Source organism: Setaria italica, chromosome IX, assembly GCF_000263155.2.
Source record: "Setaria italica strain Yugu1 chromosome IX, Setaria_italica_v2.0, whole genome shotgun sequence".
Taxonomy (NCBI): domain Eukaryota; kingdom Viridiplantae; phylum Streptophyta; class Magnoliopsida; order Poales; family Poaceae; genus Setaria; species Setaria italica.
In genome coordinates this window covers 2086874-2113439 of record NC_028458.1, presented here as the reverse complement: position 1 = coordinate 2113439, position 26566 = coordinate 2086874, and the positions used below count along the sequence as shown (strand labels likewise).

The 26566-nt window shown below is 47.8% G+C and overlaps 3 protein-coding genes across 3 annotated transcripts; 1 reads left to right on the top strand and 2 right to left on the bottom strand.

The window, feature by feature from the left end:
* Positions 1-1918: 1918 nt before the first annotated feature.
* On the top strand, positions 1919-4703 carry LOC101777555 (40S ribosomal protein S26). Its single transcript, XM_004981227.3, has 5 exons — positions 1919-2072; positions 2156-2248; positions 2837-2921; positions 3020-3150; positions 4408-4703. The coding sequence occupies exons 1-5, from the start codon at positions 1944-1946 to the stop codon at positions 4495-4497; spliced, it is 528 nt and encodes a 175-aa protein (XP_004981284.2). The 5' UTR covers positions 1919-1943; the 3' UTR covers positions 4498-4703.
* A 6325-nt stretch (positions 4704-11028) lies between these two features.
* On the bottom strand, positions 11029-19996 carry LOC101777141 (tetraketide alpha-pyrone reductase 1). Its single transcript, XM_004981226.3, has 6 exons — positions 19791-19996; positions 19539-19717; positions 19269-19457; positions 18911-19073; positions 11495-11681; positions 11029-11374 (listed from the first exon to the last, which is right to left on the bottom strand). The coding sequence occupies exons 1-6, from the start codon at positions 19915-19917 to the stop codon at positions 11230-11232; spliced, it is 990 nt and encodes a 329-aa protein (XP_004981283.1). The 5' UTR covers positions 19918-19996; the 3' UTR covers positions 11029-11229.
* A 287-nt stretch (positions 19997-20283) lies between these two features.
* LOC101776731 lies at positions 20284-24366 on the bottom strand. Its single transcript, XM_004981225.2, has 11 exons — positions 24087-24366; positions 23038-23938; positions 22312-22430; positions 22114-22233; positions 21859-21946; positions 21679-21770; positions 21463-21567; positions 21246-21355; positions 20957-21044; positions 20843-20878; positions 20284-20739 (listed from the first exon to the last, which is right to left on the bottom strand). The coding sequence occupies exons 2-11, from the start codon at positions 23849-23851 to the stop codon at positions 20656-20658; spliced, it is 1656 nt and encodes a 551-aa protein (XP_004981282.1). The 5' UTR covers positions 23852-23938; positions 24087-24366; the 3' UTR covers positions 20284-20655.
* Positions 24367-26566: the final 2200 nt, after the last annotated feature.

Below are 26566 nucleotides of genomic sequence, written 5' to 3'. Positions count from 1 at the left end.
TTTTGAGCCGTAGGACCGAGCCCATCCTCAGCTGTTTCTGCTTCCAGCGCTAGAGCTTTTAGTGAGTTCCTGGCTCAACCACTGTACATGTACATCTATGAGTTCCAGAAGCATCTGCTGCAATTTGTTTTTTTTTTTGGTTTGCGAAACTGTAAACCACTCTGCAAGTAAACAAATGCCATCAACTGTTTTCTTGGAACATTGGAAAACACAAGAGTAGTAATCATCTGAAGAGGGAAGAAAGAAAATAAAAGACTCGATCAACCAGTACTAGCACACGTCAGATATTCAGACGCCGCAGAGCTCTGTGATGGACACACCAGACGGCCGACGTGTGAGGAGGGCCCACGCTCCAAGATCTTGGAGCATGGGGCCAAGCCAAGCCTGACCAAACAAACCCAATGATTGTGCCCCAAAAAAAGCGTGCAAGGAAAACATGGGGGGCACATCACAGTAGCCATCCACTCCCACCACCCGTCCACCCCCTCTTGTTCTCTTCTCCACAAACAACACGGGACTGCGTGAGGAGGAGGAGGAGGAGGCCAGGGGCCTTCGCGCGCGCGATCCAGACAAGGCTGCGCGCCCCTTTTAATTCCGCCCCGCTCCGTCCCCATCACCCGGGTCGTCTTCGTCTACCTCCGTGCCATCGTTGGAGCCTCCCTCCCCTACTTTATCACGCAGAGCACCATACCCTTCCATGCCTTTTGCTTTGGATGCTACGAGCAGCTAAAGCGACGGAGCTCTCAGGAAAGGTCAGGTCGGGTCGGGTCGGGTCAGCACTCAGCAGCTAGCTGATGGCACAGTGGTGGAGTGTATTATAAGCGTGTGAGCTTGTGGTTTAGACCTGAGCTGAGCTGAGATGTTCGGTGAGCTGTCACTGTCCGGAGCCTGCGTCATCTTTTATTCCTTTTTTTTCTACCGTCCCTCCAAGGGGATATTGTGATTTCTGAGTCACGCTTGCACTTGTTTTTTTTCCCTCTCTTTTGACAAGATGAGGTGAGGTGAGGTTGAGGGTCAGTGCAGGTGCGGCGTCACCGCTCTATCATCCGGCGTGGCACCGTGCATTATTTCGGGGGCGCTAGCAGCGCCTAGACGTTTAATGGGAATTTTTCTATCGAACACTCCGTTGCAACACTAAAATACAATATTTGCAATATAAAAAATATATAATTGCAACATTAAAAAAAAATATATCGTTCGTTTATGGGATAGAAAATTCCTGCTACAACATAAATACTATATTCCATGCAACATTCACTGTGAAACATGGAAAAACATACTTGCAATATCGATGCTTAATTATCACAATATATGTCGGAGCGTCCGATTTTTCTTCTCATCTGGACACCTGTGTCCCAGCATTACCGTTATTTTGGGGTTCCTCTCCGGCGGGCAGAGCAATCTGCGGTTGGGCACTTCATTGGCGTCGCTGTTGGGGCATCGTCGCGTCTTGTCGAGTAAGGTGGACGTGGAGAGCACGATGGCTGCGTTGCCTGGTGCTTTTGAGTTTAACCGTGCAGGAGGGTGCAAAGACTTGGTAAACATTTACGTGAAATGGTTTGAATTTCATTTTGGTATGGACTGATTCGAGCTTTCAAGCTGGATTTGTTTCTCTCGACACGATTGATCGCCCCGTAAACTTCTTCATTGCTCCTCGAAAAGAAACTGCAACAATGTATAAGAGATATACTCCACGGCGCACGCCACATGTAAGTTTATCCTTTGGAAAAAAAATAAAAGGAAAACAAGGATCACATGACGAGAACACAAAAGAAGGCCTCAAGCTGTGAACCGTGGCCCAAATAATTCTACTTTAAGTAGATGGGCCAAATATTCTGGTCTAACCAACAGCTTGCTGGACTTCATCTGGGTTATAGCTTCTAGAGGCTCTAATCTGGGCTCAGAAATAAACTACTGTGGCACAAAGCCCACTAGGGTTCCTGATGCACTATAAAAGGCTCGATTCTTCGCCTCCCCGCCCCCGCTTCGCACACCCGCACGCGCCGCCGCCGACGCATCACTCAGCGAACCCTAGCCCTCCCCGGCGGCGGCTTCGAGCTCCTCCAGCCATGGTGAGCTCGCCGAAGAAACCATCTCCCTCCTTTATCACCGCTCGCCGTTTCTGTCTAACCGTTGTTGCTTGTGGTGGGCGCAGACGTTCAAGCGGAGGAATGGCGGGCGCAACAAGCACGGGCGTGGCCACGTCAAGTACATCCGCTGCTCTAACTGCGCCAAGTGCTGCCCCAAGGTATAGTTCCGTGCCCTGTCGCGAGATTGTTTTGATCGATGGATTGATTCATTTTGAGCTTCCGAAGTAGTAGTAGTAGCAGTAGAGGAACAGGGATGTATGGAAATCGTCACGCGCGTTAGTGTTGGATAGCCTTGACAATTGGAAGGCACGAAATATTAGATTTCTGAGTTTGCTGGTCACCTTCTATAACTCGTACGATGTTATTAGAGATGTTATTAAGCTAGTATAGTATAAATGAAATGAAATATGAAAAATCCAAACGTGCCCCTCGGGCAACATGCTTAAATCGTGAATCGTGCTAGAACTTGGAGCATGTTTTATGCATACATTGGTGAAGCAGTGAGCTGTACAATTTCAGGATAATGTAAGACTGTTAGTATGCTAGGATACCATATCACTTGTAGTCCTATTTTGTTGTTTTTATTCTCTACTTCTGAGACGTGAGGATACCGTAGGTTCTTAGTATTGGGGTACTGGACAGTGCACATTGACTTTTGCTTTATATTGCAGTGTTGCATCTTAATTGTGTATTGGTAGCTATATGCTGTTGATGATATTTGACAATTGGCCTATTTTTGCTTACAGGATAAGGCTATCAAGCGGTTCTTGGTGAGGAACATTGTTGAGCAGGCTGCTGTGAGAGATGTGCAGGAGGCTTGTGTGCATGATGGTACTGTAGCCCTTGTTAATTATTGCTTGATTTTGGTCCTATAATTTGATCATCGGTTACCTGGTGAAAATTTTCTCTTATTATGTTGAATTTTTCAGGATATGTTCTCCCCAAGCTGTACGCAAAGGTTCATCACTGTGTCTCATGCGCAATCCATGCACACATTGTCCGTGTTCGCTCTCGTGAGAACAGGAGGAACCGTGAGCCTCCGCAGCGGTTCAGGCGCAGGGTATAATTCTGGGCACATGCTTTTCATTGTATCTGTATTACATCGTTAATTCCTTTGGCTGCACTTGAAGATTGTTTCCTTCTGATTCCATTGAAAGTTATACCTACAACAAAAAGTGGTTTAACGGTTTGATCCGATCTCTGGTCGCGGTTTAATTGTTTACCCCAATCAGTTGGTCCTAATTTTTTGCTATTATCGCTTTTATAGGCGTTGCATTCACTGCGTATATGTTGCAATGGATGCGTCAACGAAAGCGTATATAAACATGTGTTGGTGCATTGCAGCCTATTTGTGATGACTGATTTCTAGTTCAGCCATAACTTCTTGAATGCACACATTGTGATAAATTTTGCACATTTTTACATTGAGTAGTTGGTACAATTTGCTGCAGTAGTACATGTTTTCTTGTTTAATTATAAACACATTTTATAGGTGTTGCATTCACTGTGAACATAATGAGTGGTTTACTTCTATCACTTGGTCTTAGTGTCATGTTACCATCGCTTTTATAGGCGTTGCATTCACTGTGTATATGTTGCAATGGATGCGTCAACGAAAGCGTAGATAAACATGTGTTGGTGCATTGCAGCCTATTTGTGATGACTGATTCCTAGTTCAGCCATAACTTCTTGAATGCACACATTGTGATAAATTTTGCGCATTTTTACATTGAGTAGGTGGTACAATTCGCTGCAGTAGTACATGTTTTCTTGTTTAATTATCAACACATTTTATAGGTGTTGCATTCACTGTGAACATAATGAGTGGTTTATTTCTATCACTTGGTCTTAGTGTCATGTTACCATCGCTTTTATAGGCGTTGCATTCACTGTGTATATGTTGCAATGGATGCGTCAACGAAAGCGTAAATTAACATGTGTTGGTGCGTTGCATGTTTATATGTGATGACTGATGCCTTGTTCAGTCATGACTTAATGAATTCACACATTGCTTCATAAACTTCACATTTTTACATTCAGTAATTAGTATGATTTTCTATACAGCATGTTTTATGTTTCTTCTTGATCGCCTATTCCTGGTGAGATGATGCCTCGCTTCTGTGTTATGCTCTAGTTTGATAATAATATCACTTAGCCTGTCAAAAACATTCTGTTTTTAGCTGATCATTGGACTGTGATAAGCTTAATTCTTGCCAGTATGCTAAGCTTCTGAGCAATCTTGTATGCTTGCAAATTTGGGACATGTATCTTATGCCAGTGGTTGTTAACTGATGGTTCTGCTTTACCTGCCTTGCAGGATGACGGCCCGAGGCCAGGCCAAGGCGCACCCCGCCCAGGTGGTGGTGCCCCTCCGGCTGCTGCCCCTGCTGCTGCTCCTCGCACCTAAGTTGAGGAATGTGTTTCAGGGCTTAGTTTTGTCACCGATGGGTTTATAGACTATTCCTGTTTCGAGAAAGCAACATTGCTGTATCTGGTTAATGTTAATTTGTTGAGCACAATATTTTTGTCTCCTCGTACGGTCCATGTCCATTGTGTTTCTCTGTATTACACTGATATATTGCGATATCATGCCTTCCGATCAGTTTTCTCGCATTGTTTACGCTGCAGCTAGTTGGAATGCATATTTACTCGGCTGTTCTGCAAGATATAGCAATTTTGGATGTATGACATCAAGCTCTCGGATGGGTGTATTTTCACAGAATTGTTTTTAGCAAAGCATCAACCTCGAACAACAAGTTAAGCCTGGATTTATTGTGCACAAAAAATTATTATTATAGATGAAAAAATTCTACCAATTTGCCAAAACAGTGCCGTAGCCTGGTCTCCTGCAGGCTCCAGCCCTCCACGGACCCCTGCTACAAGGCGCCGGTGTTTTCTTTTCCTGGAGATTTGGGTCCTAATTCAAAATTCCTTTTCTGCATAAGATTTGTGACTGGCAGGCATATTAACTTGACCACATGTTATATATTACTGTGCAACAAATTAACATGGGGTAACAGATATTTACCGTGCGGCCTCTGTATGGCATTCTGATCCATTCTGGCGAATCATATATATAGGCTGGCTATGGCAGTTGTTCACGATAGCATGGCGAAGCGGAAGGCAAGAGATGACGAGGTCGCGGCGGCGCCGAGAAAGTCGTCAGCCGCGATGAAGAGGACGACGACGACACGAGCCACCACATCGTCGACGCCAGGCATGTGCGACGACGTCCTCCGCAGCATCTTCGCCCGTGTGCCAGCGCGCACCGCGGTCGCGTCCATGGCGCTCTCCAAGCACCACCGCCGCCTGATGCGCTGCCCCGACTTCAGGGCCCTCCACTGCCGCCTCGCCCCGCCGCTGCCCCGCCCGCACGTCGCGTACGTCGCGACAGCGAAGGTACGGAGGAGCGGCGGCGAGCGGGGTCCCGCCTCCGGCTACCACGGCTTCCACGTCGCTGGTGGCGCAGGTCTCGGCAGCGGCAACGCCCCGATGCAACGGCGTCGTGCTGCTCGCCGGCGGCAAGCCGAGGCCCACCACGTGCGTCCTCTGGAACCCGGCCATCGCCGACGAGGAGAAGGAAGTGACGATCCCTGTCTCCACCCGTGACGACTGTGCCATACTAGGGTTGGGTTACAGCGCCACGACCAAAACATACAAGCTTCTCCTAACACGCCGGCGCATGCGGAGTAAAATCCTCCTTAGCAGTCCCCCCATTGTTAGGTATCCCAAGGAGCTGCTGGTCTACACGCTCAGCAGCGGCGGCGTCGAGAGGAAGAAGAAACCGCGACTACGGACCGTGTTGTCGGGGGAGGGCGTCGTCGGGGAGATCACCGGCCAATCGCTCTACATGGACGGCACGATCTACCTCCTCCACGTCAGCAAGTCCGCGATCCTTGCTTTCGACGTCGACAGCGAGACGGTCACCAACATCGGCTTGCCGGAGCCCCGTCACGCGATCTCCAAGCTCATGGAGGTGTCTGGCCGTCCGTGCCTGGATATGTACGATAGACGCCAGTGGCGGATCCAGCTTTTTGTTAAGACTAGGTCTGAAATTCGGTACTCAAAAGTAGGGCAGATGACGGGATATACTCCCTTCGTTCCAAAAAGTAAGTTGTTCTAGATTGAAAATTTATTCTAAAAATAATTTCTTATAGAGTTCAATGTAGTCAGTTTGGCAATCGATCTCTATTTCAAACTTTGTTTGAGTGATTCATTGATAGATACGGTATACAGAAAACTTGTACTGCTTAGATTGCATCTGCATGTTGGATTAGTCTGATAGAAGGTTGTATGGGATATATTAAAGCTGTGTTTTCTTCTGATCCTCCTTTTGTAAAGGAAGAGATTGTATCGAATTGTGTTAAACTTGTGCCATAGATATCTTATTTGATCGGACCATGGACATAGTTTGGAATTTCCTATTTGGTATGAGTATGTACATGAAGCTGTCAATTAGCGCAAAACATGGCTAATAATAGGAGTAGAGCTAGAAACTGATTTTTTTTTCATGTTAGGAGGCCAACTGTGTTAAATTTTTGAAATTTATTTGAATTTTAAAATTTTCAGTGGAAAAAAAATGGTGTCATAGGGTGGCCTGGCCATGCCCGCCCCCTGTCTACGCCATGCCTAAGATAATTTTACCATTTAATAAGTTCTAAAATTCTTAAAATGACTTGTCAAGAAAATATATAAAAATAAATACCTAGGAACACCTAGGAACACGAGGGAAATAAGGTGCTAAAGTTCCGCTCCTCTTCATTTTGCAATTCGCATTACCAATTGCAAGTCTAGGACTCTTAGTCTGAAATTGCACTTCCAAAATGTCAATTAATATATTGAATAGAAACTTGAAACTACAAATCGTTGGAGATTAGAGAGAGGTTCGAAGATAATTAGATAAACACCTGAGAGGCGCTTGCTTGGCAGCCTCCATCCGGCCGGCGGTGGCTGCCTGCAACCTGCGTGCTTCCTTCCAGCTGGCGCAGCGGCGCGTGTGGGCAGGGCTGCAGGAGGAGAGGAGCGCGAGGAACGGAGCCGGTCGGCCGCCGACGCGCGTGGGCAGAGCTGAGGCGGCGAAGGCGGCGGCGCGAAGCACGAGGCGGCGACCGCGGGGCACAACTCGCGAAGACTCGAACAGAGGCGAGGACGAGTGGTGAGAGACACAGCGAGCCTGTAGCGTGCGGCTGCTGTGCCCTTTTTCCACTAAGGGCTATAGAAGCAACGAAATTACGGAGTTTTGAACGTTTTTAGCAACCGAATCACCCCTGAGACTACAAAAGACCTTCCAAGAAGAAAGATACAAGGGACCTTCCCACCAGGAAGATACTGAACTGACAGAACCTAACCATAACTCCCAACAACACCTATCTATTGCCCAGCAGCACCACAGACTGGTTAAGACACCCAAGCTCTATTGCCCAGCAGCACCACAGACTGGTTAAGACACCCAAGCTCCCACAGTTACAACTGGTTAAGACTGCACCACTGCAGTAGCACCGTTCCTGCATCTTAAGTGCAGTGTCGTCTCCTTCAACGCATCAGCTCCGGCCTCCAGGATCTTCTTCTCTTCCGGTTTCTGAGGACCTGCCCAATAAGATCTAGTTTGCTTTTTTTCAAAACAAGAAGCATTTCTAGCTTTCCAGAGCGCCTAGCAAATTGCTGATAAGCCAACCATATGAACATTTATACTTTGTTGCATAGATCGACTAGTCCAATCCCAAAACTGTGCAAAGGAAGTTGGCCTACAAGGAGCTACAATTACCATAGCTATTAGGCTCCACACATATTTAGCTAAGGATCACCCAAAGAACAGATGTTCAATAGTTTCATCCAAGAGGCAAAAACAACATCTCTTGTCTCCCTGCCAACTACGTTTCAGCAGGTTGTCCTTACTTAGAATGGCATTTTGCTGCAGCAACCTCATGAAAATTTTTATTTTCAGAGGGATTTTCGATTTCCAGATATAAGCATGAGGAGATTCAGTTTCAGAACTGCACATATGTGAATACGTAGACTTGGCAAAGAAAATCCCAGATTTCCCCCGGATCCACTTAGGCCTATCTTTTTCAGCCGAGAGGGCACAAGTTGATAGCATATCCTGCAGTTGCCTCAACTGAGTTTGCGCTCTCTCCTCCAGCCACCTCCGAAATGATAATCTCCATCCTCTTACAGCCATAAGAGCCACACTTCTAGTTTGTTCATCACAGGCTTCATAAAGCTCTCTAAATTTGTCTTTAAGTGTCAAAGGGCCACACCATGGGTCCCTCCAGAAGTCAGTATCCTTACCATTCCCTATTTTCATTATTCTATCCTTCATATAAAAATCTTTCAACTTTAAAAGGTCATTCTACCCAGGGGAATTACTTGTTTTCATTTCAATTGAGTTATTCCCCCATGGGCCATAAATTTTTTCCTAACAATCGCTTGCCAAAGGCCTTCTTCCATCTCAATCTTCCACTACCATCTACAAAGCAAACTCAGGTTCATTTTCCTTAGATCCTTTATTCCCAAACCCCCTTTCCTCTTTGGCCTAGTAATTTTAACCCATTTCACCAGGTGGTATTTCCTCTTCGTACCCCCCTCCAAAAGAACCTTTTTCTTGTTTTATCCATTTTTTTGATAATTATTTTCGAAAGCAGGTACATGGACATGCAGTATACAGGGATGCTGCTCAGGTAAGCATTAATCAGGGTCAGTCTCCCCACAATCAACAAAGAGCTACCCTGCCATCCATCTAGTCTTTTTAGCAATTTTTCATCTAACAAAAGCCAATCAATGACATGTAGTTTGTTTCCGGCTACAAGAACACCCAAGTATTTAATGGGCCAAGTTCCTATAGCACAATGCATCATATCAGAGTAGGTCAACGATTTTTGATCATCTTGGGAGACCATTATGATTTCGCTCTTATTGAAGTTAATCTTCAGCCCAGACATCTTTTTATAGATGTATTGCAGGAGCTTCATGTTTTGAACAGTCTCCTCATTAGCCTCCATACACAGGATCGTGTTGTCTGCGTATTGCAGAACAGCAATCCCATTGGGGATGTATTCTGGCACTAAGCCTTTTATCTAGCCATTTTCTTATGCTTTATGTATCGTTTTAGTCAGGGTATCCGCTGCTAGGTTGAAGAGAAGGGGAGACAGAGGGTCCCCTTGTCTTACCCCTTGCCGCTTTTAAAGTATTCTCCCGGCAAATCATTTGCTCTTATGCTTAGCGTACCACTCAACACTACTTCTCTAATCCACTTGCACCAGGTTTCACTGAAGCCTCTTTGCTCTAGTCAATCAAACAAAAACTCCCAACTTATCTTGTCATACGCTTTTTCAAGGTCTAATTTCAGGATAACCCCATCTTTCTTTTTAACTTTTGAGTCATGAAGAATTTCATGCAGGCTTAAAACGCCATCCATGATATTTCTCCCTTTTTATGAACGCTGTCTGGCATCTATTTATTATTCTGCTCATACACTCTTCAAATCTTAGCATAAGTGTTTTTTTAAATATCTTGTAGCTCACATTTAAAAGGCAAATCGGCCTATATTGTTGAATCTTATTGGCTTCCTTTATTTTTGGAATTAGGGTGATAACTCCGTAGTTCAGTCTACTAATATCCAGATTATGTTCCCAGAATTCTAGAAACATATCCATCAAGTCTTTTTTAATGATGTTCCAGCCAGATTGGTAGAATTCCACTAGCAAATGATCAGGACCAGGTGCTGTATTTTTCTCCATCGAGAAAATCACCTTTTTGATTTCCTCTTCTGAGATCGGTCTAGTTAGAAGAAAGTTCTCTGGGTCTAGTTTAAAGTTTAGTAATTTGTGGCACGTTTCAGGATGTTCTCACCCTCGTCAATGTTCATGCCATTGTGCTCTAGAGAGTAAATTGAATAGCGGCGGCTGTGCTGGGTCTGGGCCTCTTGAGTTTGGGCCACAAATTAAGAGGTGTAGTGGATTTTTCTGGGCCGCGACTAGGGCCACGGCCCGGGTGGCCCTAGGCGTGGGTCCACCCCTGATAGATGCAGCAGAGCACGGTGGCTGCCCAACGTGCAACGCCGGTGGGAGCGGGGGTGCCTCATCATTTTTCGTCGTGCTTCATTAAGAGGAAAGAAGTAGGGTTACATGTTTGAGCAGTGTCATCTAGGATCGATGACCTGCTTTACAAAAGACCTCGATCACCGGTGTTTGGGACTGCGGCGGCGTGCTATTCATGTACTTGCATCCGTCGCATCCCGTGGCCGGCGGCGGAGGCGGCGGCAAGCTCTACATGTATCGCGTCGCAACCAAGGCGATGGACAAGGCAAAGTTGCTGTACAACCTGTCACCGGAGGGGTCAGACTATGCGTTGTGTTGGGGTTACAAGCCGACGTTCGTGTCACCGGGGAGCATCGTCGGCGAGCTCAGCCAAGAAGCGGTGAGGCCGACGCTCCAAGACTGCACGGCGGAAATAATGGAGGCCTTGAAGCCTCTCAGTGAAAGAGACAAGAGGAAAGGGAAGAAGGCGACGCTGGACATCGTCTGCTTCATGGAGTTCTTGGTTCGCATCATGCAGAAGCTGCCCGAGAACGTGCATGACGTGCTCAGAATGCCGTTGCTGAATTCAGATGCTGCAGCATATTCAAGTTCCAAGAATGAACTTTACTATTCTGATTCAGATTCAGATTTTTAGTGGTTGATGATGATGGTGCAACTAGCGTACTTGAATCTCTTTGAATCATCAAGTTCGTATTTATTTCTTTTGAAAAGAAAGTTTAGTATTTGTAACTCCTTAAAGATTCTCCAATGTGAAGGATGAACTTTACCATTCAGATTCAGGTGCAGGTTCAGACTTTGTGGTTAATGGTTCAGATTCAGACTTTGCCGTTGGTGATAGCCTACTTTAACCTCTTTAAATCATCAAGTTTTATATTTGTAACTCCTTGAATTTTTTTACATTCTGATAGGTAACTTGAAACTTCATTAATCAAAACTGAAATTCGATGTCACCTTTGAGAATTCCCTGCTTCTGAACTTGATTGGATCTTAGTTTCATACTGTACGGTTCCAACAGTACCTTATTATCTAAGATGGTACAGTAGCAAGGTCCACGAAGACATTACAGTACCCCACGATCACGATTCACGAGATATACCCAGCCATCAGGAGATGTACCCTCTGCTCTTGAGGCTCTCCACTGCATCCCTGATGATCTTCTCCAGGGAGCTGAACTGCATCCCCAGCGCGATGAGCTTCTTCGACCCCACCTCCGCTCTGACCAGCCCAGGCTGGGTATCCGTGGGGAACCTGTGCACAAAGCAGCAACACAAAGTCTCACGCACACGCAGAGATTTCAACAGCAGAAGACACAAGCATCCCCAGATATTCGCAGACATTCATTGTGAAAAGGTTTGGGTGGTGGCTTACTTGGGCACTTTGTAGTTGGGGTAGAGCTCGGCGACTTTGGCCGCGAAGTCGCTCCAGTGAGAGATGGATTCGTTGCAGAGGTGCCTCCCGGATGCTGATGGGTTCTCGAACACCAGGATATGAGCCAAGGCAACGTCTTCCACGTGGACTGCTCCAATAAAGATATCCCTGTACTCCTCTGTGCAACCTGCATGGCCAAAATGGTGTCCTTCAATGTTTCGTTTAGCTTATTGGTAACGGCAAAATTGAGCAAACAAAGAACAATATTCTCAACACTACATGTAATTTGAAGCTAACATTAAGTGGTCAAAGACTATCTGTAACAATATTCTCAACAGTCAACACTATTTGGAAACCTGTAGATTTGAAATGTAACGAGTAAGCTAAGCTAGACATGATCAGAGGCTACAACTCAAAAATTTTCGTATTTTGAATGAAAAGTTTTTTTCACGACCGTGCCTTGGCACGTATTTCATTAAGAGGGTAGAAGCAAGATTACATGTTTGAGCAGTGTCATCTGGGGGTGATGATCTACTGTACAGAAGAAGTCTAATTAGTACTTACATTAGCACCATTCTGCGACCAAGCTACAAGGCTACCCGTGTCATGAGGAAGAAGAGATGGAGTGAAAGGTGATAGGCAAGTGAAACGTGCAGCTACCCAGGTAGAAGCCTCCTCAGAAATCTTGAGTACCAGCTACATCATCGTTTTCTCTTCTCTGTTGAAGGTGCGTGCGTTGTGTTCAAGCCAGATTGATCATGAAGTCAAGATCAGCATTGAGTCGAAAGATTTCCTAGCCACCTTGTCAACACGTTTCCTCACTATCATCCACCAGTCGGCCAGAGAAAGATCTGAAATAGAAGGCGTTAGAGTCTGCCAGTTCACTTGTGAGAGAAACAAATGCCAAACCTCCCTGGCATAAGAGCAGTTTATGATCAAATGATTGATGGTTTCGAATTCCTGCCTGCAAAGAATGCAAGTATCATTGTCCTGTAAATTGTGCCTCTTACGCCTCGATGCCATCCAACATCGGCCATGAAGAACGAGCCACATAAAGAATTTGCATTTAGCGGGTGCCCGCGTCTTCCACAAGATCCTTGCTCCAGGTATTTCATATTATCCGATGAAAAAAGCTCTATATGCCGACGCTGTGGAGAAGTGATGATCTTCTATCCATTTCCAAAGCACCCTATCTGGGGCGACATCATCTAGTGTGATCATCTCCAATTTGTCCCAGATGTTGAGGTAGTCTAGCAGAACCTGAACCATTAGAGCGCCCGTGATATCCTTGACCCATTTTCTATCTTGTAGCCCTTCATAGACCGTTCTTTTCTTGCGAATTCTGGGACCGACCGCCTGGAGCAGGCATGGAGCAATCTCAGCAATGGAGCGGCCTTCAATCCACCTGTCTGTCCAGAACAAAGTTTGTTTCCCATCTCCAACTTGTACCGACATGGAGTACAAAAGCATCTCAGTTCCACTGAATCAGGTAAGGCAGACCAAGATCTTGAGGTGTCTGTTTTCTTCAGCCACAACCAACGCATACGAAGTGCATAGCCCATGATCTGGAGATTTGTGATCCCAAGGTCTCCAAGAGCAGATGGTTTGCAAACCTTTGGCTAGGCTAGAGCAATGACCCCCTGAGACCATTTCCGTTCCTTTCCACAGGAAGGCTCTTCTGCGTTTGTCAATTCTCTTGATGGCTCGGGAAGGGGGGGGGAGGGAGATCGCAATGGCTGTATGAATGGGTATGGCCGACATTTTGACCTTAACCAGAACTGCCCGACCGGCCTTGCTCTTCAATTTTGCCTTCCATGTCAGTAGTCCTCCACTAATCATATCTACCAGAGGCACAAGGTCATTTCTTCGCAACCTTTTAGTAGATAGAGGGATCCCCAGGTACTTGCATGGAAAAGGCTCTAGGCATCCTGGAAAGAACTGCATCAACCTGGCAGTGTGTTCAAGATCACATTGAATTGGTGAAACGAGATATTTGTCCAAGTTTGTATGAAGACCAGATGCACCACCAAACAAATTCAGAATCACTCCAGTGACAATCAGATCCCGCTGCATTGGCGATAGGAACAACACAACATCGTGTGCGTAGAGGTAAGTGCGTTCTTGTATGGCATTGTTGCCTAGGGATGTCAAAAGCCCCTTTCTATATGCCAACCTGATCATGGAATTCGGAGCTTCCATTGCAAGGACGAAGAGCATGGGTGACAATGGATCGCTCTGCCTGAGACCCCTGGCATGGCAAATTCTCCCATCTGGGGATCCATTCAAGATGACCTTAGTGCTTGCCGTGGATAACAACATACTGGTCCAATTAATCCATCGTCTTGTACAACCCATGTGTCGTAGAATTCGTAACAGGAAGGTCCAATCGACCGAGTCAAAAGCTTTGCAGATGTCTACCTTGACCAACGCACATGGTGTCTTTCGTCGGTGGAGAAGTTTAGTTGATAGCTGCACAGCCCTGAAATTGTCGTGTAAAAGCGCCCTTGTATGAACACACTTTGGTTGTGACGAACCAGTTTGTCCAATTCATGAGGTAATCTATTGGCAAGCACCTTTGTAAAGAGCTTAGAGAAGCTATGGATCAGACTAATCGGACGATAGTCTCCAACCTTTACTGCGTCAGGCTTCTTGCAAAGTAGAACCATGTAAGCCTGGTTGACCAGGTGGAGGCTGCGACTGTCAAGGCACCAGAGAGCATGGAAGGCGCGCATGATGTCATGCTTAATGACCGGCCAGGCTATTTTGTAGAATGAACCCGTGAATCCATCAGGGCCGAGAGCCTTATCTAGTGAAAGCTCTTGAATCGTTTTCCAAACCTCCTCCTCCGAGAAACAATGATCAGTCAAGGACAAGTCAGCAGATGGAATACCCAGGCGTTGAAAATCCAGTGAGACTGTTGGTGTGGAGGCCGATCCAAGTAGGGCATCAAAGTGATGGAAGATTGCCGCAGCTTTAGCTTCTTCATGTACAACATCAAGATGGCCCACCCTGAGCGAGTGAATATGATTCTTTTTGCTGCGATGACACGCCTGTAGGTGGAAGAACCTTGTGTTGGCATCACCCTCCGCTAAGAAGGTGATGCGTGATCTTTGATGCATGATGGTCCGTAGTAGAGATGCAAGGCCCCAGCATTGGAGCTTCATCTTATTGCGAAGAGTTTGTTCATGATGTGCTAGTGTTCTGGTTCCTGAGCCACATCAAACCTGAGCACCAGCTCCTTGGCAATTTCTAGTTGGAGCCGAACGCTACCTACATGTTTGGCACTCCATCACTTCAGCACGACCGCCGTATTGCAAAGCTTGTAATCCAAGGTGCGGAAGGCGTCAGCTTCCGGCCATGGACATGTCCAGGCTTGTTCCACAGTTTGCATGTGGCCTTCGTATTTCGGCCAGATGGTTTCAAAACGGAAATGTTTGAACGAGGTAAACACGCAACAAGTTTGCAGGAGAAGCAGGGCATGATCTGAACATTGGGATGACAGTGCACGTAAGTTATGATCTGGGAAAGTCGACACCCAATCCTCGGAGACAAATGCTCTGTCAATGCGTTCCAAGGTTGGCTCCAACCGTTCATCGCTCTATGTAAAAAGGCGATCGTGCAAACGCAACTCCTGGAGCTCCAAATCATCAATCAGGCGTCTGAAGCGACCCATCATTCTTCGATCAAGTCGTGAGTTGTTCTTGTCATTCGCCTTATATATGAGATTGAAGTCGCCACATAGCATCCAGGAGCCGGTGCATCCATTCCTCACTTCACGAAGCTCAGATAAGAAACGTATTTTGTCCCCCTCCGATTGGGGACCATATACACATGTCAACCACCATTCCTCATCATTTGCCAGAAGCTTTACCTTAGCGGTCAGGGAGTTCTCGCAAAACATTGGGTTAGATGCTACCCAGACCTCTCGTCGCCATGCTAGAATTATGCCACCACAAGTGTGCGATGCAGGCAACGCATAGTAGTTGAAGTCATTTCCTAGCAACTTCGTAATTAACACATCATTACAATCATCAAGTTTTGTTTCTTGTAACGTAATTAGCGACACGCTCCTGGGCGACCAGGTCACGCACGACATTTCGCTTAGCTCTAGCATTGAGCCCTCGAACGTTCCACATCAACATGTTTTCAGCAATCATAGTAACATATATCAGCGATCAAAGTTGCTAAGTCAGGTAGGGAGGAGCTCAGGGCTCAATCTCCGCTATCGCCGCACTGAATAGCGGCCGACCATCAGGAATCAGCTCGTCAAGGGCTTCACATTGGGAGATGGATAGTGTCACGGTGAAGACCTCCAGGAAGCGCTGGAAGGCTGCAGCGTCTAGTGGCCCGACAGATGGCCCGGCAGATGATGAGATGCCCAGCTTTTTCATAAGCACGTTCTGTGCTTGAAGTGCCGGTTTTGTCGCTCGATGGCGAGACTTCTTGGCCAATCTCTCACTTCTCCTGATCGCCGGTGTTGATTCGGAGGAGTGCGGGCCTTGCGCCTGGGCGGTGTTCGTTGCAAAGCGACCGGCGATCTCGCCCTGCAAATGGAATGTGCGAAGTCAGCCACAGCATTCTTAACAGGCGTAGAGGTCTCCGGGGGGAAATGAAACGGTAGTGTATGTGTGGAGCCCCTGGTAAGGGTCACGAAATTGCTATGTGCTGTAGGATGTAAACCAGGAGCCGGAGCATCATCGAAGCGTACCACTTCGAAGTTGATTGCCTCATGATCTGAGTTAGAGTGGAGGTTCAGTGATGCTTGCGCGTCAACGTGTTCGACCGGCGCAGGGATGTTCAACCCGGCGTCCATTGATGGAACCTGGAAGTCTGGTTCATCCTCCTGAATGGCATCATGTGTGGCCAGCCCAGCCAATCGCCAACGGATGTACTCCCGGCCCACTTGCTGCCTTTTCCTAGCCCAGCCCATCAGATGGAGCTGTGTTGGGAAGGATTGGCTGCGGCTTCGAAACGGGAGACAACTCCGCTCCAGCCTCATCGGGTCATGTGCAGACGGTGACCCCCCTCGCAGCGACCCAGGTGGGATTGTCTCCCGGATAATGCAGGGGTGTTGTCCACATGCGGGTGTCTTGCACTCCTCTGGGAATCTAGGACCACCTCCATCACCATCGGGTCAAAAGCCCGCATGTTGCTACTATCTCTCGGAGCAGAAGCAGCGATGATGACATCCTGAGCACTTTCCGCCTTGCCGCTGGTTGGGGTGAGGCAACCGGGCACACAGCCGCTACTGTTAGTGTAGCTGTACCCCTCGGTGGGCCCACCTGAGCAACGGCACACTCCCAGCGACCAAACGGCAGAGGCGTGGGCAACGACCACGCCAGTTCTGGGGGGCTTGCCGTCGCCGTCATTGCCGCCATTGTGTACCCCGTCCTCACCGCCATGGAGAATGGCGGCCCCCAGCCAGGACCAAGGGAAGGTCCACCACCAGAGCCCCCTGCTTCATTTGTGAACCGAGTCTTCTTTGGCCATGGATTTTTTCTGCTGCGTTGTGAGAAGCCTGGATAGTCCTCATCTTCCGAACTATCGTAGTTGTCTGGCGGATGGCAATGGCGGAGTGCCATCGTCAGATGAATCACTGGAGATGTTCCAATCTTGTACCTCCACAATCCTGATGCACACCCTGTACCACAACCCATCATGCTTGGAGTGAATCAGCTCATGAGGCTTCAGGAAGAGGCCGCACTCAACATACGGCGCCAGCGGCTCAGGGATGAAGATCAACTTCTCATTCGGGACAAGGTCCGGATGAATGCATTAGCACGCAAGATACAAAACTGCATTATTGTTCCCAGCAAGATATGCCGGGGCCTCCACCACCTCGGAACAGGCAGAAGCAAGAACAATCTGTGCAGTATCCAAATTACGGGCGTGTGTAGGGATCCCTCGTAGCTCAACCAACACTTTGAACCGCATTGAGGCCAGGCTTGCCATGGACTGGCAGCGCCATCTTCTCCAGATCAGCTGGAACGATACTTCCGGCGGCAAATGAGAGTGTAGAATCCGTTCAACTATCGCCAGCGTACTGAACTAAACCAAGAGGTCATCAGGGTCCGATCTCTGCACAGAGTATTCCTCGGGAATGACATTGAGGAATTCCTCGAGAATTCATCCAACCTGCATGGCAGAGACCGACGGGCGCGCACCTCCAATCATCGCAACCAGAGCACAGGACGAGAGACGCGATTCACAAGTTTCAATCTGCTGCGACCTTGGTACCACACACATTTCATTTGCCGGACGGCGAGAAGGATCACCATAGGGCCTAGGTGACGCCGGCGATGAGGGGATAGACATGTCCTCTGGACCTGATGACAGCGGTGCGCAAATTGCTGGAGGGAAGCCAATATGTCCAGTAGATTGAGAATGCGCTAACCTTGTCGCGTCGGAGGAAGAACGGCCGCGCCCTGTCCAAGCTTGAACCCGTGTCGGAGCCGGGGCTCGATGTGGGGGTGGAGGCGAGGAACGACGACGAGGTTGCAGCGGAGAGCGACCTCGCTTGCAATGGCGCGACCGGTGACCCTCCCATCTGCAGCGGAGGCAACGGGATGGGTTTTGCAGGCAGCAGCGACATGGTCTGTGGCGAAGCAATTGAAGCATCGTCCCACCAGGTCCACCGGGACCGGGCGAGGGGCGGGATGCAGGCCGAGGTTGTCTCTGCGTTGTCCCCGACGGCGACGGACCTCCACCTAGCCCTCACCTGAAGGTCCCTCGTCACTGATGTTGGGGATCTGCAACTCACGACCTAAAGCACGTGCGACATCCGAAGCCTCGCGTTCCAGCGGCATCCGCGGCCTAGGTCGACCAGCCGAGGTGCTGGATGCAGGCCCTCTCCTCCGGGCATCTGCCATGAAACCACCAGAAGGAGGGACGGAGCGATGGGCGATTGGCGAGATGTCCATTGCCACCGCCTTCCCCTTCCCTTTTCGGTGGGCAGCAGACGGCGACCTCGACTGCGACCCATCCAAGGAAGACAAAGAGGAGGCACTGTACCTCAGCCAGTCTGGGGTCCCCCTAACGGCCCCTCGGGTCACCCGCTCGTAGGGAGGGGCTAAGGGATTCAGGGATGGCGACCGGGGCGACCGTAATGCTAGAGACATTGCTGCCGACGGACCCGCAGAATCTTCTTCGCCCCCCCTCCCCCTCACCCCTCCATCCTTCATCAGATCCGGAGCTAACCATACGAGCCTGAGGAGGCGCGTTGGGCGAAGGTGGATGCCGGGACCGGGCCGGTCGCCGACGGTTTGGTTGGTGGATGCCGGGGTCGGGATAGCTGTCGGCGGGGTGCGCTCGAGATGCGCGGAGCTAGAGAGGGAGTTGGGATGCATGTATGTGCCTACCAGTCATGCTTTGAATGAAAAGTAGCATTCAGAGTTCAAACAAGTGCCTAAGCCTTACCTTGAAGGAGGCGTAGAAGGATGGACATGCTAGAATTGATGGTTGGTGGAATTATCGGGCCCATCACAGCCCCCGGGTTAACCACGGCCACATCTACTCCGTTCTCCTCTGCAAACTTCCACGCCGCCTTCTCTGCCAGTGTCTTCGAAACAGAGTACCAAAGCTACACGCAAAAGCAAACGTGACCTGAGCTGAGACATGAGAGACAGAGATCAGCGGAATTACTGACGAAATCGAAGCTTTGCAGGCGATGTAAATCCCGCATCCTTCTTCTGCGCTGGTGTTCACCGAGTTTCCCAAGCTGATCACATCGTGCGGCATGGTGAAACTAGATTACGCTAGCGATGGGTAGGCTCACCCCGTTCTTCTCGCAGTAGTCGATGTCAGTCCAGCAGCGTTCGTCGGGGACCTCGCCGGCCGGCCACCCTGGGCTGGGCATGATGGCCGAGCTGGACGAGGTCAGCACCACCCGCCGCACGCCCCCGGCCTCCTTGGCGGCGCGCAGCACGTTCAGCGTCCCTTCCACCGCCGGCACGATCAGTTGCTTCTGCGGGTCACAAATAAACATAGCAGGTCAGTCTGGGGTAGAGGAGGGAGAGGACAACGACGACGGGGGAATGGTTGGTACCTGAGGGTCGCTGACTGGGTCGATGGTGCAGGGGGAGGCGAGGTGGAAGACGCCCGAGCAGCCCCGCGCGGCGTCGAGGATCGCCGCGCGGTTGAGGAGGTCGCAGCGGAAGATGCGGAGGCGGCCCTCGCCGGCGCCGGCGGCGAGCGCGAGGAGGTGGTCCGTCTCCGCCTTGTCATCTGCATGCCACCGCGCGTTCTGATAACCACCGTATCCGAAGAAAGCGAGACCATGACATTGCTGCGTTCTGACCTGGGTTGAGGACGCCGGCGTGGACGTTGTAGCCGCGGTCGAGGAGGCGGCGGACGAGAGTCGAGCCGATGAAGCCGCTGGCGCCGGTGACCACCACCGTCTCCCCCTTCCCTTCCCCGTTCGCCATCTCCGACCTCCCCACTCCCCCCCTCACCTCTCTCGTCGTCTTTTCACTGAGCTGGTGCCTGTGTGTGTGACCGTCGTGTGGCTTCCGGGCACTGGATTTTTATGGATGCAGTTTGTCACCATCTCCGGAACTGAGAAAACCGCAGCCTCCTTTGGATTTTCCACAACAGTCTCAGCCAAATTAGCAATTGGTAGTGCCAAACAGGCAATTGGTGTTCGCACTTTGGTGCAGATGAGAAGAGACTGGTACATTCTGTTGCAAGTTATGCGTGCCTTAAACTGAACAGGAACACGCGTTTCAGATCAGCGCTGAAGAGAGTCTGAATTAAAGCAGAATTTACACGGCCAGTGATACATCTTTTCCTCAGAACATAAACATCTGTGAGTGACTCATAAATCATCACCGAAAATGTACTCCACAGTCTACATCAAGGAGCCATGCATAAAAGGATGTACGGTGACCAGCAAGAGCCAACAAAACACCAGTAGGCTTTTGTGAGCACCGTATATCTCCAAATGTGGAAACCTCAGTTATTTCACGGAATTAAGCAATTGACGGAATTATGTAGATCGGGAATGTGATCTGATCTCTACATGGCATTAATCCCCTCAAAATGACAACAGTTCACTAATATCCAAATCTGAGCCTGTGATACAGCTAGCCTCCGAATCCTAACCTACCTAGGAATGCTTTAGCTAGCCTCCTTTGATGCAGTGTCCAAAACTTGCAGTCGCTTGGCTAAGGTTTGATGAAGCGAGCCAATTTTCCAAGCACACCTCTCAGGTTGCGTATGCCAGCTCCTGTTTTAGAGCTCACCATCATCTACATCAACAAGTATCAGTGCATGAGACGACAATGTATTTTCATAAAAAAAAACAAAGAGTGCACATTCGGTAAAAGAAGAGAGGCGAATTCAAGAGCTCACCACTGGTTTTACCACTGACTTATTCTTCTTTAGACTCTGCAGTCGAGTGTGCAAACAATTCTGTTAGGTAATAAACTGAAATGTGCATATAACAGGATGGAGTGGGAAAATAACCTCTTGGATTTCCACAGCACGGCGAGCGACATCTATCGGGAAAACTAAATCAGTCTTGGTCAGTACAATTTGGTACGGTGTCTTGTGCCTACAATTGCACAGAAATGTCAATTACAGAAACAGAGGTCACATTAGTATAAATATATAATTCAAAGAGGCAACTAAAATGTTCTGAAGAAATTTGCATACAAAAATGAATTATTCTTGTTTTACTGACTATGATGTACTTGCATCAAGGCCATGCAAAAGTATGAACTATTTGAAACTAAAATGAACAAGAAAGGCACACCTTTCCATTAAATCTACAAGCTCATAGTCCAATGGCTTCATTCCACGTTTAGTGTGCACAAGAAGACACACTCTTTCTAGGCCAACCCTGGTAGAAACGTATTCCTTCACCTACAAATTGTAACAGTTGTTTTAGGAAGAATAGCAGATCAACTGACGCAGAATGCAGCATTACAAGATTCATTTTAAGCCTACTATTAAGATTTCAAGGTACTTACAAGGTCTTGCCATGATTCCTTAACTTCTTCCTTTGCATAAGCAAATCCATATCCAGGTAAATCAACAAGGCATAACTTCGATGCAAGCCGAAAGAAATTTATACTCTGCATTTAATAATTAATACTAATAAATAAATTTTAAGCGCCCAAAACCGATATAAGAAAATAAGCAACACTCTGTGCACCACTCTTTGCACAGGTTCATCGCACACATACCTGAGTAAGTCCTGGCTTATCTGATGTTCGCACAATGCCCCATTGTCTTGTAAGTGCATTTAGGAGTGAGGATTTTCCAACATTTGATACACCTAATATTTCACTGGGTTAACAAAGACATTTGATACACCTAAAATGTCCCAACTACAACATTGTGGTTTCCGTCAGTAGTTCAGTTACCTGCGAATGCTATCTCTGGAAGTGTAGGAGGAGGGAATGATGAAGACATCTTGGCAGCAGCAAAGAATTCCAGCTGATTTCTGAACACCTGTCAATTATTTAATGTGAACAACAAATACTAATTGTAGCTTGAAATTCGCACAACAAAGTGCCAGATAACATCATAACTGTGTGGTAGATATGACTCTATAACCACCCCAAGGCAAAAGTAGAAGAGACTTTTTTCTGGCACTGATTATATGGCATAGTTCTTACACTTTCTTCTATGCGCTCACGTTCTGTGCTGGTTGAGAAGGGAACATTATCCAAAGGAGCAGAAATCTTGACATTGTAGCCAGCATTTTTTATCTCATTTAGACGCCTACGACCTAGTAACTGCAAACAACAGTAAGAGGATGTTACACATATAACTGAAGTCTGCGAGAAGGTTGATAAGAGGTAATTCATGTGTACATTATCTTCAACATATGAAAGGATTGATGGAGCTGGCTGTATAGCACGGAATTTTGCATTTATAGACATTTCAGTCTCTTCAGGTGCACACTTCACCATAACCTTCTCTGCTCTGGAAACTTTAAAAAGAAAACAAAAGGACAGAAGGAACATATCAAAACAAAAGCACCAGATTACATATTCAACATAAATGTCTTTCACGAAAGACAATATTCATGAAAAATCGAAGCAAGTAAACACATATTTCATTTTTTTTTTCAGAATTCAGGAGTTCAGGATCAAATATCAAATCGCACGCTTCTCCAATCTAAAAGTAAACTGGCCTTGTAAAAGGTCCCAATGTGTAAGCGTCCTTTGAATATCCTCTTTATTTATTTAGTTCATTTTTTTTAGAAATGTCTGTTCTCATATCATATTTAAATCTTTTCAATATTGTACCCTGATACAAGGAAAACCAATACAAAGATTCTCTACATTCCTTTAGCCTGACATTAATATCCCTAAAAAATGAAAAATATGCCATGTGTTACGCTTAGGGATAAGAAGTAGAACACTATTTCAAGGTCAGATAAAGAAAATATTCAACAACGAGGCATGTTTTATGTTTAAGGGTTTATTTGGTTGTGCACATGAAACAATAGAACTAAGAAGAATATACATGAGTAGTGCATTAAGCAATAAGATTAAGCATAAGTCATATGAACAATTAAAAGTCAGAATTCGCACCATCCTGGACAGGAGGAGAATCTTCAATCCGTTTGTTTGAAGTGTCATAAGGATCAAGCTTCATTCGTTTTCTCTTCTTAGGAGGAGAAGGTTCCTCAGCATCAGGAACGACATCCTTCTTAGCAGGCTTTAACTTCTTCCCACTCTGGTCCAGCACTCGAGTAAGGCGAGGGCGAGGTTTCTCTTCTTCAGTAATATGACCTGAGTCATCTGATTTCTTGTTATCTTCAACTTCCTCATCCAAAGCAACATCCTTCGCTCCACCCCTTTTTGTACGCCTGAATTCTGTAGACGCATCAAACTTCTTCCCTTTTGATGCTCCAGAATTGTTACTGAGCGGTGATCGACCCTTGATCCCTCTAATATCAGAAACCTTGCTTGTACTCCTCCTCCCTGCACGTGAATCTTCCTCGTACAAACTTCGAGACTTCAATCTATGATCTTTTCCAGGAACAACTTTTCGACGGTTTATGGTGGAAGCAGTCTTTCTGGTAAACTTTGACTTGGAAGGCGAAACATTCTTGCCACCACCATCATCATCCCATGAGTCGCCGTCGATCTTCCTTTTCCTCCTGTCAAACCCAGACATGCTCTTCTTCTCACCAACTCGAGGCACTCCCTCACTCCAACGCCTTGTTGATCCCGCATCTCCTTGGCGCCCTTTGTGTCCTTCCGTCTCCTTGCTATTGTTCCAACTTGCAACCCTGGTTCCTTTTGCTCTATCATCTCCTTTTTCCTTGTTCTTTCTTCCACTGGTAGACCCGCCGCTGCTCCAATTTCTTTGCCCACCAGGGGCAGACTTAACGCGGGTCATGGGGTTTGTTACCGCTGCACTAGCACCTCGGGTGACAAATCTTTATGGTCTCAACTCAATTGAGCTTGCACGCCGAAGACCAACAGCCTAATCGAACCATGAATTTGATGGATTAGATACAAGTATAACGCAGCAGACAAATCAGTAACCAACTGAAATGGAGAATTGGAAGGAGCATCTAGTCGCGGGGGAAAACACCCAATAACACCCATCCATGAAAGCTGGAGTTACTCACGAACATAAAAGCAGTAAATCCAGGGCTGGACGGATCTCCGCCCCTCGCCAGTCCAGCAGCAGCAGTAGATGGCGAGGAAGATAGGGAGGAAGGCGATCTGGGGCGACGGGAGGTAGAGAGGACTTCGGTGGACGGAGGCGGCTTGTCGTGCCCGTCAGCCAGCGGTGAGGTCTGGAGAGGCACGGAGAACTGCGAGAGGTAGAACGTGGTTTCCCCTCCCGCCGCCGCCAACTAATTCGCCGCCGGCGAAGTGAGGTTTTCAGTTCTCCCCTAAACCCTTCCCTTCTCAAATGGGCTGGCACCTCAGCTATGGGCCACGAGCAAATATTGACACATAGCGGCCCAACTCACACATTTCGAAGGATAAGCCGGTTTGATAAGGGGGAAAAAAGAATTTCGTGGAGAAATTCCTATTGTTTGTACAGAAATAGAGGCTCGAGAGCAACTCCAACAGAGTCCCTACTCAGCAGTGAAAAAAACGCACTTCAGCAGGACTCCTACTCGGATCTCTACTCTAGTAGGCCCCCTACTTTCCTCCCTTCGGCCCCTTCTCCCACGAGTAGAGAGAAGCCCCTGCTCGACTATTTCTTTGGTTTTCCGCCTACGGCCGTCGGGACGTTTCCCCATCGCTCCTCACTCGCGTCGACGGTAGCCGCTCCACCACCACGCAGACAGCTGCGCCTCACCATCTTCGCCACTCCTTTGCCCAAGCCACCCTAGGTTGGATCCGCACGGGTGTCGACAACAAGGGGCTACCTTCCTGCCCTTCCCCATGGCCGACTTGGAGCTCCAATTCAAGGGTCGCCTTCGATTCTGGCTGCCTCCAGTCAAATCAACGGATCCACGAGCTCTGATTCAGTGATGAGGAGTAGGAGGGGTGATGGAGGAAGCAGCGTACCATGGAGGGTCACGATGGGCGGAGACGGAGGCGGCGCGGCAGGCCACCAATGCCTCTCCGCGTATTCGATCGATTTTGGCCGCCTCCACTCAAATCGACAAATCCTCAACCTCCGATTCGATGACGAGAAGGAGAGACGGTGGAAGGTCGCGACGGGCGGAGAAGGAGGAGGCATGGCGTGGAGGGACAAATCCTCGAGCTCCGATTCGATGAGGAGGAGGAGGGACGGTGGAGGGTCGCGACGGGCGGAGTAGGAGGAGGCGCGGCGTGTAGGGACGCGACACGAACGAAGGCATTCGTGGGAGCCGGTAGCACTGGCCAATAGAAATAGATAAGGTAATAAAAGAAAATAAGAAAAATAAAAGAAAACAAAGAGTTATCCACAGATGAGTCCTGTCATGTAAAAAGTAGGGACTTACAAGTAGGGGTTTTTGTTGGAGTTATGTGCATATTCTATAATTCTAGAGCCCCAGAAAATTAGGGCAGCCTCTACTCAATAAAGTAGGAGCTTGAAGTAGGAGCCATTGCTGGAGTTGCTTTGATCACGGAGTATTTTTTTTCTAAGACAGATTTTTTTTCTTTTCAAGTATACTGAAATTTAGTGTTGCAACGGGAAAGCTTTGAGTAGAGAACTTTTATGTACGTATAAAGCGGCGGCTTCTATTTTGAAGCAGTCAATCGTCGTTGCGAGGGCACATCAGTGACTGAGCAGGAAGGGAGCAGGCCCCACAATTTCCGAAAACTGCAGTGGGTTAGTTAGCATGATGCTGCAACTCTATAAAGCATGTTCAGTTCAGTGTATGAAAACAGGTCCAGTTTTTTCAGGGTTCGGTAGGATTCTGTATACTAGTAAGACTGCTGTCAGGCAGTGAGACACGACAAGACCTATGCCTGCAAGTTTACTGGTTGGTCGATGCTGTGCTACTATTCCAGCGAGCGATGGGTAATATGATGGTTAGTTAACCTAACCGGTGGCGACGTAGACTAATTACCGGAGCTATTCCATTAATTAAACAAAGTGTCTTATGTATTCAGTAGCTTGATCTCAGTCATGCCCGGTGAGACGTTTTTGTCACCGATCGGCCGAGAGCGTCGATCCTGGAGTGTGATATGGACAAACGGACGATCTCATTGTCTGAATTTTATGACGAATTCGCATCGCAAGAGAGACAAAAAGTCCTTCTGAAATTACAAGTGATCAGCAACAGACAAGAGGTTCAGCTAGCAACGGGCCAACTACTAGCTAGCTGAACACCATTCTGCTGGATGACCTGTAAGAAAACCTATGGCCTTTCACTCTTACTGGCTGACCTTCCTGTGCAGTGTACCTGCCACTTCAGAAAAAAAAGACACCTCATGAACCCTCAACTCCTGATAACAATGTGAGCGTGGTTTCAGACTTTCAGGTCGTTGGTCAGTGCATCCGTCTCTTCTCGTTCGGCAATGTTCCAGGATCTCATCCAATCCTACATTTGGGACAACAGTAAAAAGTTCTGAACACTTGGCCGGAATTGCTGCTTCATCTAGCTCTAGAGGAGGTAAGATGACACTGTCGGAAAGGAACCTCGAGCAAACAAACCGA

Bases quoted from the DNA above. Each gene is read 5' to 3' on its own strand.
- LOC101777555 (XM_004981227.3), top strand. From the start codon at position 1,944: ATGCACTATAAAAGGCTCGATTCTTCGCCTCCCCGCCCCCGCTTCGCA. The intron at 2,073-2,155 runs GTGAGCTCGCCG...TGGTGGGCGCAG, and splicing joins TTCGAGCTCCTCCAGCCATG to ACGTTCAAGCGGAGGAATGG. The intron at 2,922-3,019 runs GTACTGTAGCCC...TGAATTTTTCAG, and splicing joins GGAGGCTTGTGTGCATGATG to GATATGTTCTCCCCAAGCTG.
- LOC101777141 (XM_004981226.3), bottom strand. From the start codon at position 19,917: ATGGCGAACGGGGAAGGGAAGGGGGAGACGGTGGTGGTCACCGGCGCC. The intron at 19,074-19,268 runs GTGAGCCTACCC...TTTTGCGTGTAG, and splicing joins ACTACTGCGAGAAGAACGGG to CTTTGGTACTCTGTTTCGAA. The intron at 11,682-18,910 runs GTAAGGCTTAGG...TTGGCCATGCAG, and splicing joins CCTTCTACGCCTCCTTCAAG to GTTGCACAGAGGAGTACAGG.
- LOC101776731 (XM_004981225.2), bottom strand. From the start codon at position 23,851: ATGACCCGCGTTAAGTCTGCCCCTGGTGGGCAAAGAAATTGGAGCAGC. The intron at 22,431-23,037 runs GTGCGAATTCTG...TTCTTTTTAAAG, and splicing joins TTCTCCTCCTGTCCAGGATG to TTTCCAGAGCAGAGAAGGTT. The intron at 20,879-20,956 runs GTTATTTTCCCA...ACTCGACTGCAG, and splicing joins GTGCTGTGGAAATCCAAGAG to AGTCTAAAGAAGAATAAGTC.